Source organism: Erythrolamprus reginae, chromosome 3 (genome assembly GCF_031021105.1).
Source record: "Erythrolamprus reginae isolate rEryReg1 chromosome 3, rEryReg1.hap1, whole genome shotgun sequence".
Classification (NCBI taxonomy): domain Eukaryota; kingdom Metazoa; phylum Chordata; class Lepidosauria; order Squamata; family Dipsadidae; genus Erythrolamprus; species Erythrolamprus reginae.
In genome coordinates, this window is record NC_091952.1 from 100,121,294 (window position 1) to 100,133,159 (window position 11,866).

The 11,866-nt window shown below is 45.4% G+C and overlaps 1 protein-coding gene across 2 annotated transcripts in view; it reads right to left on the reverse strand.

The window, feature by feature from the left end:
* The window catches only part of NMNAT2 (nicotinamide nucleotide adenylyltransferase 2), a 121,778-nt gene extending 111,939 nt beyond the window's left edge, over positions 1 to 9,839 (reverse strand). For both annotated transcript variants that reach the window (XM_070746297.1, XM_070746296.1), the window contains exon 1: positions 9,624 to 9,839. In XM_070746297.1, the coding sequence (XP_070602398.1) occupies positions 9,624 to 9,708 (85 nt within the window). In that variant the 5' untranslated portion in view covers positions 9,709 to 9,839. The remainder of the gene's footprint in view (positions 1 to 9,623) is intronic.
* Between the last annotated feature and the right edge of the window lie 2,027 nt (positions 9,840 to 11,866).

Genomic DNA, 11,866 nt, shown 5'->3' on the forward strand with positions numbered 1-11,866 from the left:
TTCCAAAAATGTAATTGTGAAATTTCTTCACTCCTGCCACTAAAGCTAGAGCCTCTTTATCTAACTGGCTATAATTCCTCTCTGTGCTGGTCATGGTTCTGGAGAAAAATGCGATTGGGGCCTCTGTATTATTAGGCAGAACGTGAGCTAGGACTCCTCCTATGCCGTACGGTGAAGCGTCGCACGTGAGCCTAATGGGTAGTGAAGCACTGTATTGGACTACCACACTTTTAGAAGTTAGTAATTGCTTTATTTGGAAAAAGGCTTCACGTTCAGTTTCCCCCCAGGTCCAACGGGTTTCCTTCTGGAGTAAACGATGTAGAGGCTCTGCTACTGTTGCCTTCTGCTTCAAAAAAACGGAATAAAAATTAAGGAGGCCTAAAAATGCCTGCAGCTCATTCTTATCTTGTGGCTCTGGGGCTTCCCTAATGGCCCTCAGTTTCTCTGTTGTGGGGTGTATGCCTTCTTTATCCACTTTATATCCCAGGAATTCTATGCTGTTGGTTCCCCAGACACATTTGTCAGGCTTGATTCTTAAACCTTTATCCTGTAACCTCTTAAGTACTTCCCTTATTCTTTTGTTTACTTGTTCTTGGTTTTCCCCTGCAATTAAGATGTCATCAAAATATGGGATGGCCCCATTTACCCCTGACAATAGGCGTTCCATAATACTCTGGAATATCCCTGGGGCTATGCTTACCCCAAACTGTAACCTTGTGCATTTGAAAGCCCCCCTGTGTGTTACAATCGTTTGTGCGTTTGCTGTTTGTTCATCGACCGGAAGCTGCTGGTAAGCCTGCGCGAGGTCGATTTTTGCAAACCTTTTCCCTTCCCCCAGGGAGTGTAGGAGTTGTTGTACCACCGGGATGGGGTATGGGTGATGCTGTAGAGCCTTATTAAGGGTGGACTTATAGTCAGCGCAAACTCTTAACGAGCCATCTGGCTTTAGAGGCGTAACTATGGGCGTTTCCCAAGGCCCTTGTTCCACAGGGACCAGAATACCTTGGCTTATAAGTTTATCTAGCTGCAGGTCTAGCTTGGGGAGAAGCGGGAGGGGTACCCTGCGAGGTTTGAGCCGAACTGGTGGAACCTTGGGGTCAATAGAAAATGATATAGGGGGCCCCTTATACGATCCCAAGGTGGGGCTGAACACTTCAGGGAACTCTTGCACGAAGTTAGGCATATTATCACAGTTCACAGTACAAACACCCGAAATTTCTATCCCCAAAGGTTCCATCCAAGCCAAACCCAGGAGAGAGTGCTTAGCCCCTGTGACAATGAGCATGGGTAGGGTACATTTGACATTCTTAAATACAATAGGTACATTTGCTGTTCCCAGGACCGAGATTACCCCCCCTTGAAAATCTCTGATTACTACAGAGGTTTGCCTTAGATCAGATTTAGACAGGTTAGGCATGTACAGTTTAAACTTCTCCCATGGCATAATGGTATACCTAGACCCCGTATCAAGCTCCATGGAGCATGGTTGGTTAAGTAACAGCGAGATAACAATTTTGCCCCCTTTTTTGGTTGCCGTGTTATTCACGGAAAATTGAGTGTTACCTCTTGAGTAGTCGCGGTTAGCAGTTGAGTAGTTCCTTTGACCCGAATAGCGGAGCGGTCGGTTGTCTCGCTGCTGGGGCGTTTGGTTTTGTGGCCGTTGCTGGCGCAGTGTGGCGAATGTTTCCTCTGGTGCCGATGCTCTGCATGCGATGGCGATGTGGCCTCGACGGTTGCAGCGGCGGCATGTGGCGTCCCGGAAGGGGCATCGATGGCGCTGGTGGTTCCCTCGGCAGCCGGCGCAGGGAGCTGGGGGGTGAGTAGCTCTGTGGTGTCTTGGCTGGTCTTGTACCAGGAAGCAGTTGTCCTCGTTGTGCGCTGGTTGGCTGAGGTCGTCTGATCCCTCGGCGCGGGGAGACGCGGAGTCAATCTTGGCGATGAGTTCTCGCCTTCCGTGTTCCTTTAATTCCTTAGCTGCTGCTTCTGCGGCTTCTGCGGTTTGCGCTAATTTAATTACGGTTTGTAGAGTCGGTTCGTCTTCGGTGAGGAGTTTATTCCTCACCGTGGCGTTTCTCATGCCGAAAACCAAGGCATCGGTGAGGCGAGCTTCCGGGTCTTTAAACTTGCATTGTGCAAGTACCGTCCGAAGTCGCGTTGTAAACTGGTTGATTGATTCTGTTTCCTTCTGAGCCATCATGTAGAACTGATGTCGAAAAACCATGGCTGGTTTGGTCGGCTTGAAGTGGCTCGCTAGCTTGGCTTGTAGGACGTCCCAAGCGACGGTTCTTGCTGGCTGCGGGTCGGTGAGAGTCTGGGCAAGGCCACGGATTTCTGGGCCGCAGTAATTCAAAAAAATAGCCCATCTGCGATCGGCGTCAGCGTCCTGTATTCCTGCCGCTTCGAGGAAGATCTCGAAAGTAGCCAGGTATTCGTCCCAGGACGTTTTTTCGGGGTCGAAGAATTCTGGAGCCCGGCCGATCTGGACATTACTCATGTTGCACGCGAGGTTTTCTTCGTCCGTCGTCGCCAGTGAAGTAGACCCAGAGACAGGGTTCAAACAGAATCGGTACTTTTATTCAGCTCAGAGAATAAGTAACAGCTCAGCAAGGCAAGTGACACTTCAGCTAGTACCGACTGGCTCTGCTTGGAGAAACCGCTTCTTTTATACATTTGCGGCTCCCGCCAAAGCAAGAGCCAGCCGCGTCTGAGCCAATCAGGAGCGACTTCCTGTTTCAGCTCAGACAGCGCTGGAAGACGGAACAAACTATCTACAGGAAATACAAGGTAGCCATTCCAAGATACAACATATTTATTTATTGGATTTGTATGCCGCCCCTCTCCATGGATTCGGGGCGGCTAACAACAGTGATAAAAAACAGCATGTAACAATCCAATACTAAAACAACTAAAAGCTGTTATTATAAAACCAAACATACATACAAACATACCATGCATAAATTGTAGAAGTCTAGGGGGAAAGAATATCTCAGTTCCCCCATGCCTGATGACAGAGGTGGGTCTTAAGGAGCTTACAAAAGGCAAGGACGGTTGGGGCAACTCTGATATCTGGGGGAGTTGGTTCCAGAGGGTCGGGGCCGCCACAGAGAAGGCTCTTCCCCTGGGTCCCGCCAAATGACATTGTTTAGTTGACGGGACTCAGAGAAGGCCCACTCTGTGGGACCTAACTGGTCACTGGGATTTCCTAGCATCTTCCTCCAAGTGCAGGGTCCACTTTTTTTTTCAGAGGTTGTGATAGAAATTGACCAACTATCCTGTTATCCGAGCTTGATGTTGTGGGCTGAGACAGTGACTGGCCCAAAGTCACCCACTTAGTTTTGATGCATAAGGCAGGACTAGAACTCTCAGCTTCCTGGTTTTTAGGCCTATGCCTTCACTACTAGATCAAACCAGCTCTCCTCTTATGCTCATACTCATTGCTGGAAGCTATAATTTCATTATCACCAACCTCTTGCATATTATCTTCACACTTTGTTAAAATGTGGCCATATTACCATAATTCTAAACATAGTAATAGCAACAACATCTAACATTTGTATACTGGTTTTGTTCCTTGCATTGGATATGATTCATTATTTAACTGAATTCCATACAATACAATAAATCAGAATTATTATCCATCACAGAGCAGCATTTTCCATCACTATTATGCTTCCGTTTATATTTATAAAATATAAAACTATGCCATTCTTAACAGAGGAATATTTGCAGATATACACATATGTGCATACAAACAGACACAGCTGCTCTAAGCAACATGCTGTCCAAAAGTTGATGATGTGGAAACAAAAAGGACAAGGAAGGAAGGGAGAAAGTTTCATAGGAATAAATGTCTGTTTGGGCACTAGCACTTATGTATATTGCTTAACAGTGCTTTACAATCTCATCTAAGCAATTTACACAGCCAGCATATTGCCCCCAACAATTTGGGTCCTCATTTTACCCACTAAAGGATGAAAGGCTGAGTCAACCTTGAGCCTGGTGGGATTTAAATGTCAAATTTCAGGCAGCAGAATTAGCCTGCAGTACTGCACTCTAACCACTGCATCATAGAGGGTAGCTGAAAAATCAAATTTTTACAGTGAAATGAATGCCCACCCCAGCTTACATAACATTATAATTAATTTCTATCTTAAGATGTGTATGATGTGTATCTGAAAGGATGCTAATTACTTTGAACAAAATAATAACATCACCAATCAAATTATACATAATTAAAAAGATATAATTACAAAGTATTGATTTTATTATGTAAAATAATAAGGTATTATGATTTTATTAAATTAAAATGTTTAAAAATCCAACTATAAACCAAGACTAAAACCCGAACAATTTAAAAACCATTCAACCAGACTAATTCAAAACACAATCATATAATCAGCCAGAGCAAGGTATCAATGCTCAATGGTCCCAGGCCTGCTGGCAAAGGCGCATTTTCAAAACCTTTCAAAAAGCCAGGGGTGTGGGGGCAGTGTGAATCTCTTGGGGAGTTAGTTCCAAAGGACCGGAGCCTCCACAAAGAAGACCCTTCCCCTAGGCCCCGCTAGGCAATACTGCTTGGCTGACGGGGCCTGGAGTAGGCTGACTCTGTGGGATCTGACCAGCCACTGGGATACGTAAGGCAGGAGACAGTCCCGTAAGTAATCTGGTCCTAAGTCATGTAGGGTTTTATAGGTGATAAACAACTCTTTTAATTGCGTCCAAAGACTAATTGGTAGCCAATGGAGCTCAAAGAGTGATGGTCATAATGGTATACCTCAGTAAATCCATGACGGCTCACATGGCTACAATTTGGACCAGCTGCAGTCTTTGAACATTCTTTAAAGGTAGCCCCATGTAGAGCGCATTGCAGTAATTGAGCCTAGAGGTATTAAGGCCATGAGTGACTGTGAGAAGAGACTCCCTGTCCAAATAGGGCCATAACTGGTGTACCAGTTGGACTTGTGCAAATGCCCCCCTTGCCACAGATGAGAGATGATGTTCTAACCTCAGCTGTGGATCGAGGAAGATACCCAAGTTGCGGACCCTCTCTGAGGGAGTCAAAACTTCCTCCCCCCAGGGTGATGGATGGACAGATGGTGTTGTCATTGGGAGGCAAAACCCACAACCACTCCATCTTATCAGGATTGAGCTTGAGTCTGTTGACACCCATCCAGACCCTCACAGCCTCCAGGCACATCACCTCCACTGCTTCACTGAACTGACAGGGGATGGAGATGTACAGTTGAGTGTCATCAGTGTACTGATGAAAACTCAATGCATGTCATCAGATGATCTCATCCAGTGGTTTCATGTAGATGATAAATAATAAGGGGGAGAGAAGCAACCCATGAGGCACCCCACAAATGAGGGGCCTAGGGGATGACCTCTGACCACCCCACCAACACTGACTGTGATTGACCAGAGAGTCAGGAGGAGAGCCACAGTAAAATAGTGCCTCCCACCCCCTCCAGTCAGCGCAGAAGTATACCATGGTCGATGGTACTGATAGCCAGCAAGAGGTCAAGAAGCACCAGGACAGAGGAATAACCCCTGTTCCGGGCCCACTAGAGATTATCCATTAGCGTGACCAAAGCAGTTTCAGTATTATAGTCGGGCCTGAAACCAGACTGATAAGGGTCAAGATAATCGACTTAATCTAAGGACTGCAGGAGCTGGAATGCCACTACCTTTTCAACAACCTTCCCTAGAAAGGAGACAGGACAATAGTTGTTAAGAATAGCTGGATCCAGGGAAGGCTTCTTGAGGAGGGGATGCAGCACTGCCTCCTTAAATGGGGACAGGAAGGACCCCTCCATCAATGAAGCATTGACCACTGCCTGGATCCAGCCTTGTGTCACTTCCTTGCTGGTCATGGGTCCAATAAACAGGTGGGGCATGGGTGCAATAAACAGGTGGAGGAGCTCACTGCTCCCATGGCCTTGTCCACTTCATCAGGTATCACCAGATCAAACTCATTCCATATAACCAGACTAAGACAAGACCATGTCTCCTCAGTCGATACTGCCCAGTCAGAGTCCAGGTCAATCTAGATCTGAGTGACTTTATCCATGAGAAACTTATTAAATATCTCAGCTCTACCCTGCAAGGGTTCTTCCACTCTCCCCATATAAAGGAGAGAGTGAGTCGCCCTAAACAGGGTGGCTCGGTGGGATTCTGCGGATGCAATCAAGGCGGTATGATGTGAACATTTTGCCATCTCGATCACCACTAGATAAGTATTAATAAAAGTTCTTAATGGTGTCTGGTCAGATCTAGATTTACTGGTCTTCCAATGCTGTTCCAGATGTCTCTTCTGGCGTTTCATCCCCCTGAGCTCCTTGGTAAACCAAGGACATCTCCTGCGTCTACTGCCACAGAGAGGTCACAAAGGCGCAATCCAGTCCAAAGCCACCGATGCGGCTATATTCCAGGCTCTGCCAAATTGTGTATAAGCGAATCCAGTATCTCCCAAGTGCCCTCTGAAATTCTTCTGGGTCCAATAGGTGTCTGGGGCAGAACCACCAAATACTAGATCCACTTTCAGTTACACTCTTGGAAGGAAGGAAGGAAGGAAGGAAGGAAGGAAGGAAGGAAGGAAGGAAGGAAGGGGGGGGGGAGGGAGGAAAGGAAGGAAGGAAGGAAGGAAGGAAGGTAGGAAGGAAGGAAGGAAATATTTTACTAGGGATGATTTCAAAGATGATATTGAAACTTGATTGATATTATAGATGCTTGTTTCCTTAACCATTTTGTCTCGATTTCCACTATTATCTGGTCCTCAAGGACAATTCTAGAGATTCTTGAATTATATGACAACCATTCTCTGCTATGAGCAACTAATTGCTCATAGCAGTAAGACAAAGCTGAACTATGGATAGTAGATTATATTGGCAAATGAGCAGGCAAGGATTTGGGGCTCAGCACTACAGAGAAATAATTGTGTGGTAAATATGGATCAGACTTTCCCCCCACTTTGCTGACAAGTGAAAAATCAAAGGATTATTCAGAAGGAATATTGGCTTTCTTTCTTTTCTTGTATGCAAATATTGACATCAAATAAAGAGACAGAGAGAGAGAGAGCATGCAGATGTGAAATCCTTTATGAGAGGTTGTATTACATGAGGAAAAATAGAAATAAAAGTATCTACAAGCTCAGCAGGTTCTTGGAAGAATATAGGGGAAGGAGACTGAATTTTTAGTTCTGGTTATGGCCAAACAACACATATATTACTATAGTCATGAAGATCTATTTTAACTGCAGAGCACAATTAGCATATGTTGGTTTAAGAAATCAAAACATTCCTATTCCTCCTCCTAACATTGAAAATATATTACAAAACATATTACAAAAGATCATCCCTAATACATAAAGAAGTAGGATAATCTTACAACATTGATAACAAAATAATTTTAACTTAAACAGCATATGCATTATTTTCAAAGTAATGTATTCTTTCCCATTATTTGGTTGAAAATGTCATCTTTTGGCCCTATTAAAAGTTCCCCTTAAATTAGAATCTAAAATGCACTTTTCTGAAAATAATATTTACCTCCAATGGATGGAAAGGATATGAATATCTTTTCCTGAGTGTTAAAACACCCTATGCTGGGTTAGAGCTGCACAATTCCTTTATTAACTGGTTTTTGCAAATGTTATTGAGGTGAGACACTTATATAATTTTCAGTGATGTTCAATAGATAATTATCTTATGAACCAAGTGCACTTGGATATTTGTTTTCAATCATTATACTTATGGCTAGCTCATCAAAATATCAATCTCCAAACTCCCTGATATTGGTAGGAGAGGGCTACCGTTTACTATTTTTCCCATGAAGCCATTTCAGCACTTGGAGCTGTGGACAGCAAAGCACCTTAACTATTCTGCCAAAGCATATTAAAGATCATTATAATCCATTATCTTATATGGAATAGACTTTGAAGGATAGTCACAAATAACATGGGATTTTGTACTCCAGTTCAGGAGCCTGTATTAGTGCCACTGCCACCATACACACAAATATATATTAAGGGGGCAAACGAGTAAAGAAAATGACTGATGCCTTCTCACCAGTACTTTTTCATTCTTTACTTTCAAATTGCCCATACACTAGAATGTATGGCCAATAAGCTTATAGGACTGAAACCCCAAATCCAAGTATGTATCTAAAAGTGTAATTTTAATGACAGTTATATTTGGTAACTCAATCCAAAGTAAACAATACATTGATTTTTCTTCTGAGGTTATGTTTTAACAGTACAGCTAACCTCCAGATCTACTAGCGGTACAAGAAAATATTTCCTCATCTCTTTCCTTCACATCTCCGTGCTGCAAAATACTCCTCTGATTCTCCGTTCTCCCTCCGTCCCCTAACCAGTACAATAAATTACTCCCTATGATCAAGTCCACAGTTGCGTTTACAGCCTTTCACGCCTAACAGACACATTGTAGAGGTCCAGCACACACATCTGAAAGAAAGGAAACCAGGAGTGCCAACAAACCCTGCTTTTTATATCTAAGGTTCCTAAAGTCAGGCTTTTCCAAGTGCAAGTGTCAAGATTAAAATTCCCAGCAAAGTCGAACCAGGGTGAAATGCACATTACAGTAAATATTTTTTTTGTATCTAATTTTTTTAAAAAAAAATTTCCACTGTGCATCAAATAATTACATCCATATGAACCAAGCATAATAATTTTAAAAAAGAAAATATCCAAAGTATCTTGCTTTGACCCCACTCCCAGTCTTTGCCGCCAATATCTGCTGGTCTAAACCTCCATTTTTTATTCACTCGACCTTCCTATCCCTTCTCCTCCTCCTCTTCATCCTCCTACTTTCTTTAACTTTCTCTCTCCCTTCCTTCTCCAACCTCTCCACCCCCTACCTCCTCCTACGTTTCTACTTCCTCTTCTCCTTTCTTCACCTTACATTACAGTAAATAGGGGCTTTGTCGACCCCCCCCCCCGCTTATGCCATAGTGGCAGAGGGGAGGGGGGAATTGAAGTGGTCCAGTTCTTGCCCCCTCCCCCTCCGCTGTCCATTTCTGCGTAGAAGCAGGTGGGCAGGTAGCAAGGCTGACATTTTCCCAAGGAGAAGGACTCCACTGGACTACCGCTCCATAAAGGCCTCCCCCCCTCTTCTCTGACAACCCCCCCTCCCCTTGGCTACTGGACAAGGCTACTCCTCGGTTTTTCTACCTAGATCCATCTGCCATCCCCGCCCCTCATCCAACCTCTTTCTAGCTCCCTGCTTGGAACCTCTTTGGAAAGCAGCCCCCTTTCCCAGCTCAGTCCCTGCCCTACGCCCATTCTGGGGTAGTCCTCTGGTGGGATTAAAGACCCTCCGGTCTCCTCCTCCTCCTCTGACGCCGCTCCTAAGTGTCCTCTAAACAGCCCCCACCCCCGCTTTTATTTCCATCAATAGGAGCCGCCGCCCCTCCCCTCACCGCGGGAGAGCAACAGACCACAGACCTCCACCACCACCATCAGAGGATACGTCCCGAGGGGCGCTACACCCCTCCCGCCTCTCGGGGACCCCGAGCCATCACGTTCAAGCGCCCCCGTCAGAAAACATCGGGCGAGATCCGCTCCAGTTCGGGTTGTATGTAGCCCCAGGGCGGGGGAGACTCACCAAACATCTGGATGTGGCCTTTGGTGATGGGGTTGAAGCTGCCGCAGGACAGCAAGATAACGTGGGTTTTGGTGGTTTCGGTCATGGTGGCGTCTGCTTGGTTCCGCGCTAGCCTCGGAATTCCGCTCTCTCCCGGCCTCTCTCCTCTTCTTTTTGTGCGTGTGTGTGTGTGTGTGTGTCTCAATGTGTCTGCAGAGGCAGAGGAGGCGAAGAGCTCCCAGACGCAAGCAGCGTCATTCCCTCCCTCTCCCCCTCCCTCCAGCACCAATTTTAACGCCTTCAGCGCCAGGCGGAGTTTACTTAACTCTAGGGCAGTGTTTCCCAACCCTGGCAACTTGAAGATATTTGGACTTCAACTCCCAGAATTCCCCAGCCAACGGATGCTGGCTGGGGAATTCTGGTAGTTGAAGTCCAAATATCTTCAAGTTGCCAAGGTTGGGAAACACTGCTCTAGGGCATCTCCAGGCAGATGGTAAAATATCCTCGTTTTTGCCCTCTAGGATATTGAAATCATTAGTGATACTTAATTTGTTTACACACACACACACACAGCTATGTTCAAGCCAGACTGGAAGCATAAAAGACAACTCAAAGAAGACCAGCTCCTACATTCTGGTGGAGATAATCCAGAATGATGATTTACAATACAAGCTGGTCTTGTCTTCACACTCACCAAAGCGGATTATATTCCCCATTTTTATCCTCTTATTTGAATGAAAGTATAATGTGTGTGGGGGAGGAGCCATTGCTAATGCTTACAGTCTTACAGCCCCAATCCTGCAACCTTACTGTCAAATCCATGTAGTGTTACCCTCTCTTGTAGGGAGGGAGGGAAGAAAGGAAGGAAAGGAGGGAAGAATGGAGGGAGGGACATGATCTAAGCATTGTCCACAAGATTATATTATTATTATTATTATTATTATTATTATTATTATTATTTATTAGATTTGTATGCCGCCCCTCTCCGCAGACTCAGGGTGGCTCACAACAACAACAAAACAATATACAGAGAACAAATCTAATATATGCTGCAACGTCCTGCCTGTCAATGACTACTTCAGCTTCAACCACAACAACATAAGAGCACGAAACAGATTCACTAGCCAGCTGGTCTGGTGTACATGCACACTTGCCAGCTGCTCTCTTCCAGGTTCCATCATACGCATGCGCACCAGCCAGCTGGTCTTTGCAATATGCATGTGTATGATGGAACCCAGAAAAGCAGCTGGTGACAGCATATGTGCCCATAGAAAGGGCTCTGCATGCCACCTCTGGCACATGAGCCACAGGTTCACCATCACAGACCTTCCTCTATAGCAGTGTTTCCCAACCTTGGCCACTTGAAGATATTTGGACTTCAACTCCCAGAATTCCCCAGCCAGCAGATGCTGGCTGGGGAATTCTGGGAGTTGAAGTCCAGATACCTTCAAGTGGCCAAGGTTGGGAAACACTGCTCTATAGCATCTGATCAAAGTTTAGTTTAGTTTATTAGATTTGTATGTCGCCCCTCTCCGAAGACTCAGGGCGGCTCACAGCATAAAAGTAATACAATACATTACAAATCCAATAATAAAAATTAAATCAATTTAAGAAAGCATTAACCTAACTATGCAATCATACACATTCAACCTAATCTATCATACAGTAAGGCCAAAAACATAATAAAAAAGGTGGGGAAAGGTGGTCATTATCCCCACGCCTGGTGACAAAAATGTCATTCAGCATTTTATGGAAGGCGAGGAGGGTGGGGGCTGTTCAAATCTCTGGAGGGAGTTGATTCCAGAGGGCTGGGGCCGCCACAGAGAAGACTCTTCCCATGGGTCCCGCCAGCCAACATTGTTTGGTTGAGGGGACCCAGAGAAGGCCAACTCTGTGGGACCTAATCAGCCGCTGGGATTCATGCGGCAAAAGGCAGTCTCGGAGATATTCTGGTCCGATGCCATTGAAGGGCTTTATAGGTCATTACCAGCACTTTGAATTGTGACCGAAAACTGATCAGCAGCCAGTGCAGACTGCGGAGTGTTGGTGAAACGTGGGCAGATCTTGGAAGCCCCACGATGGCTCTCGCGGACGCATTCTGCATGATCTGAAGTTTCTGAACACTTTTCAAAGGAAGCCCCATGTAGAGAGCGTTGCAGTAGTCGAACCTCGAGGTGATGAGGGCATGAGTGACTGTGAGCAGTGACTTCCAGTCCAAATAGGGCCACAACTGGTGCACCAGGCGAACCTGGGCAAACGCCCTC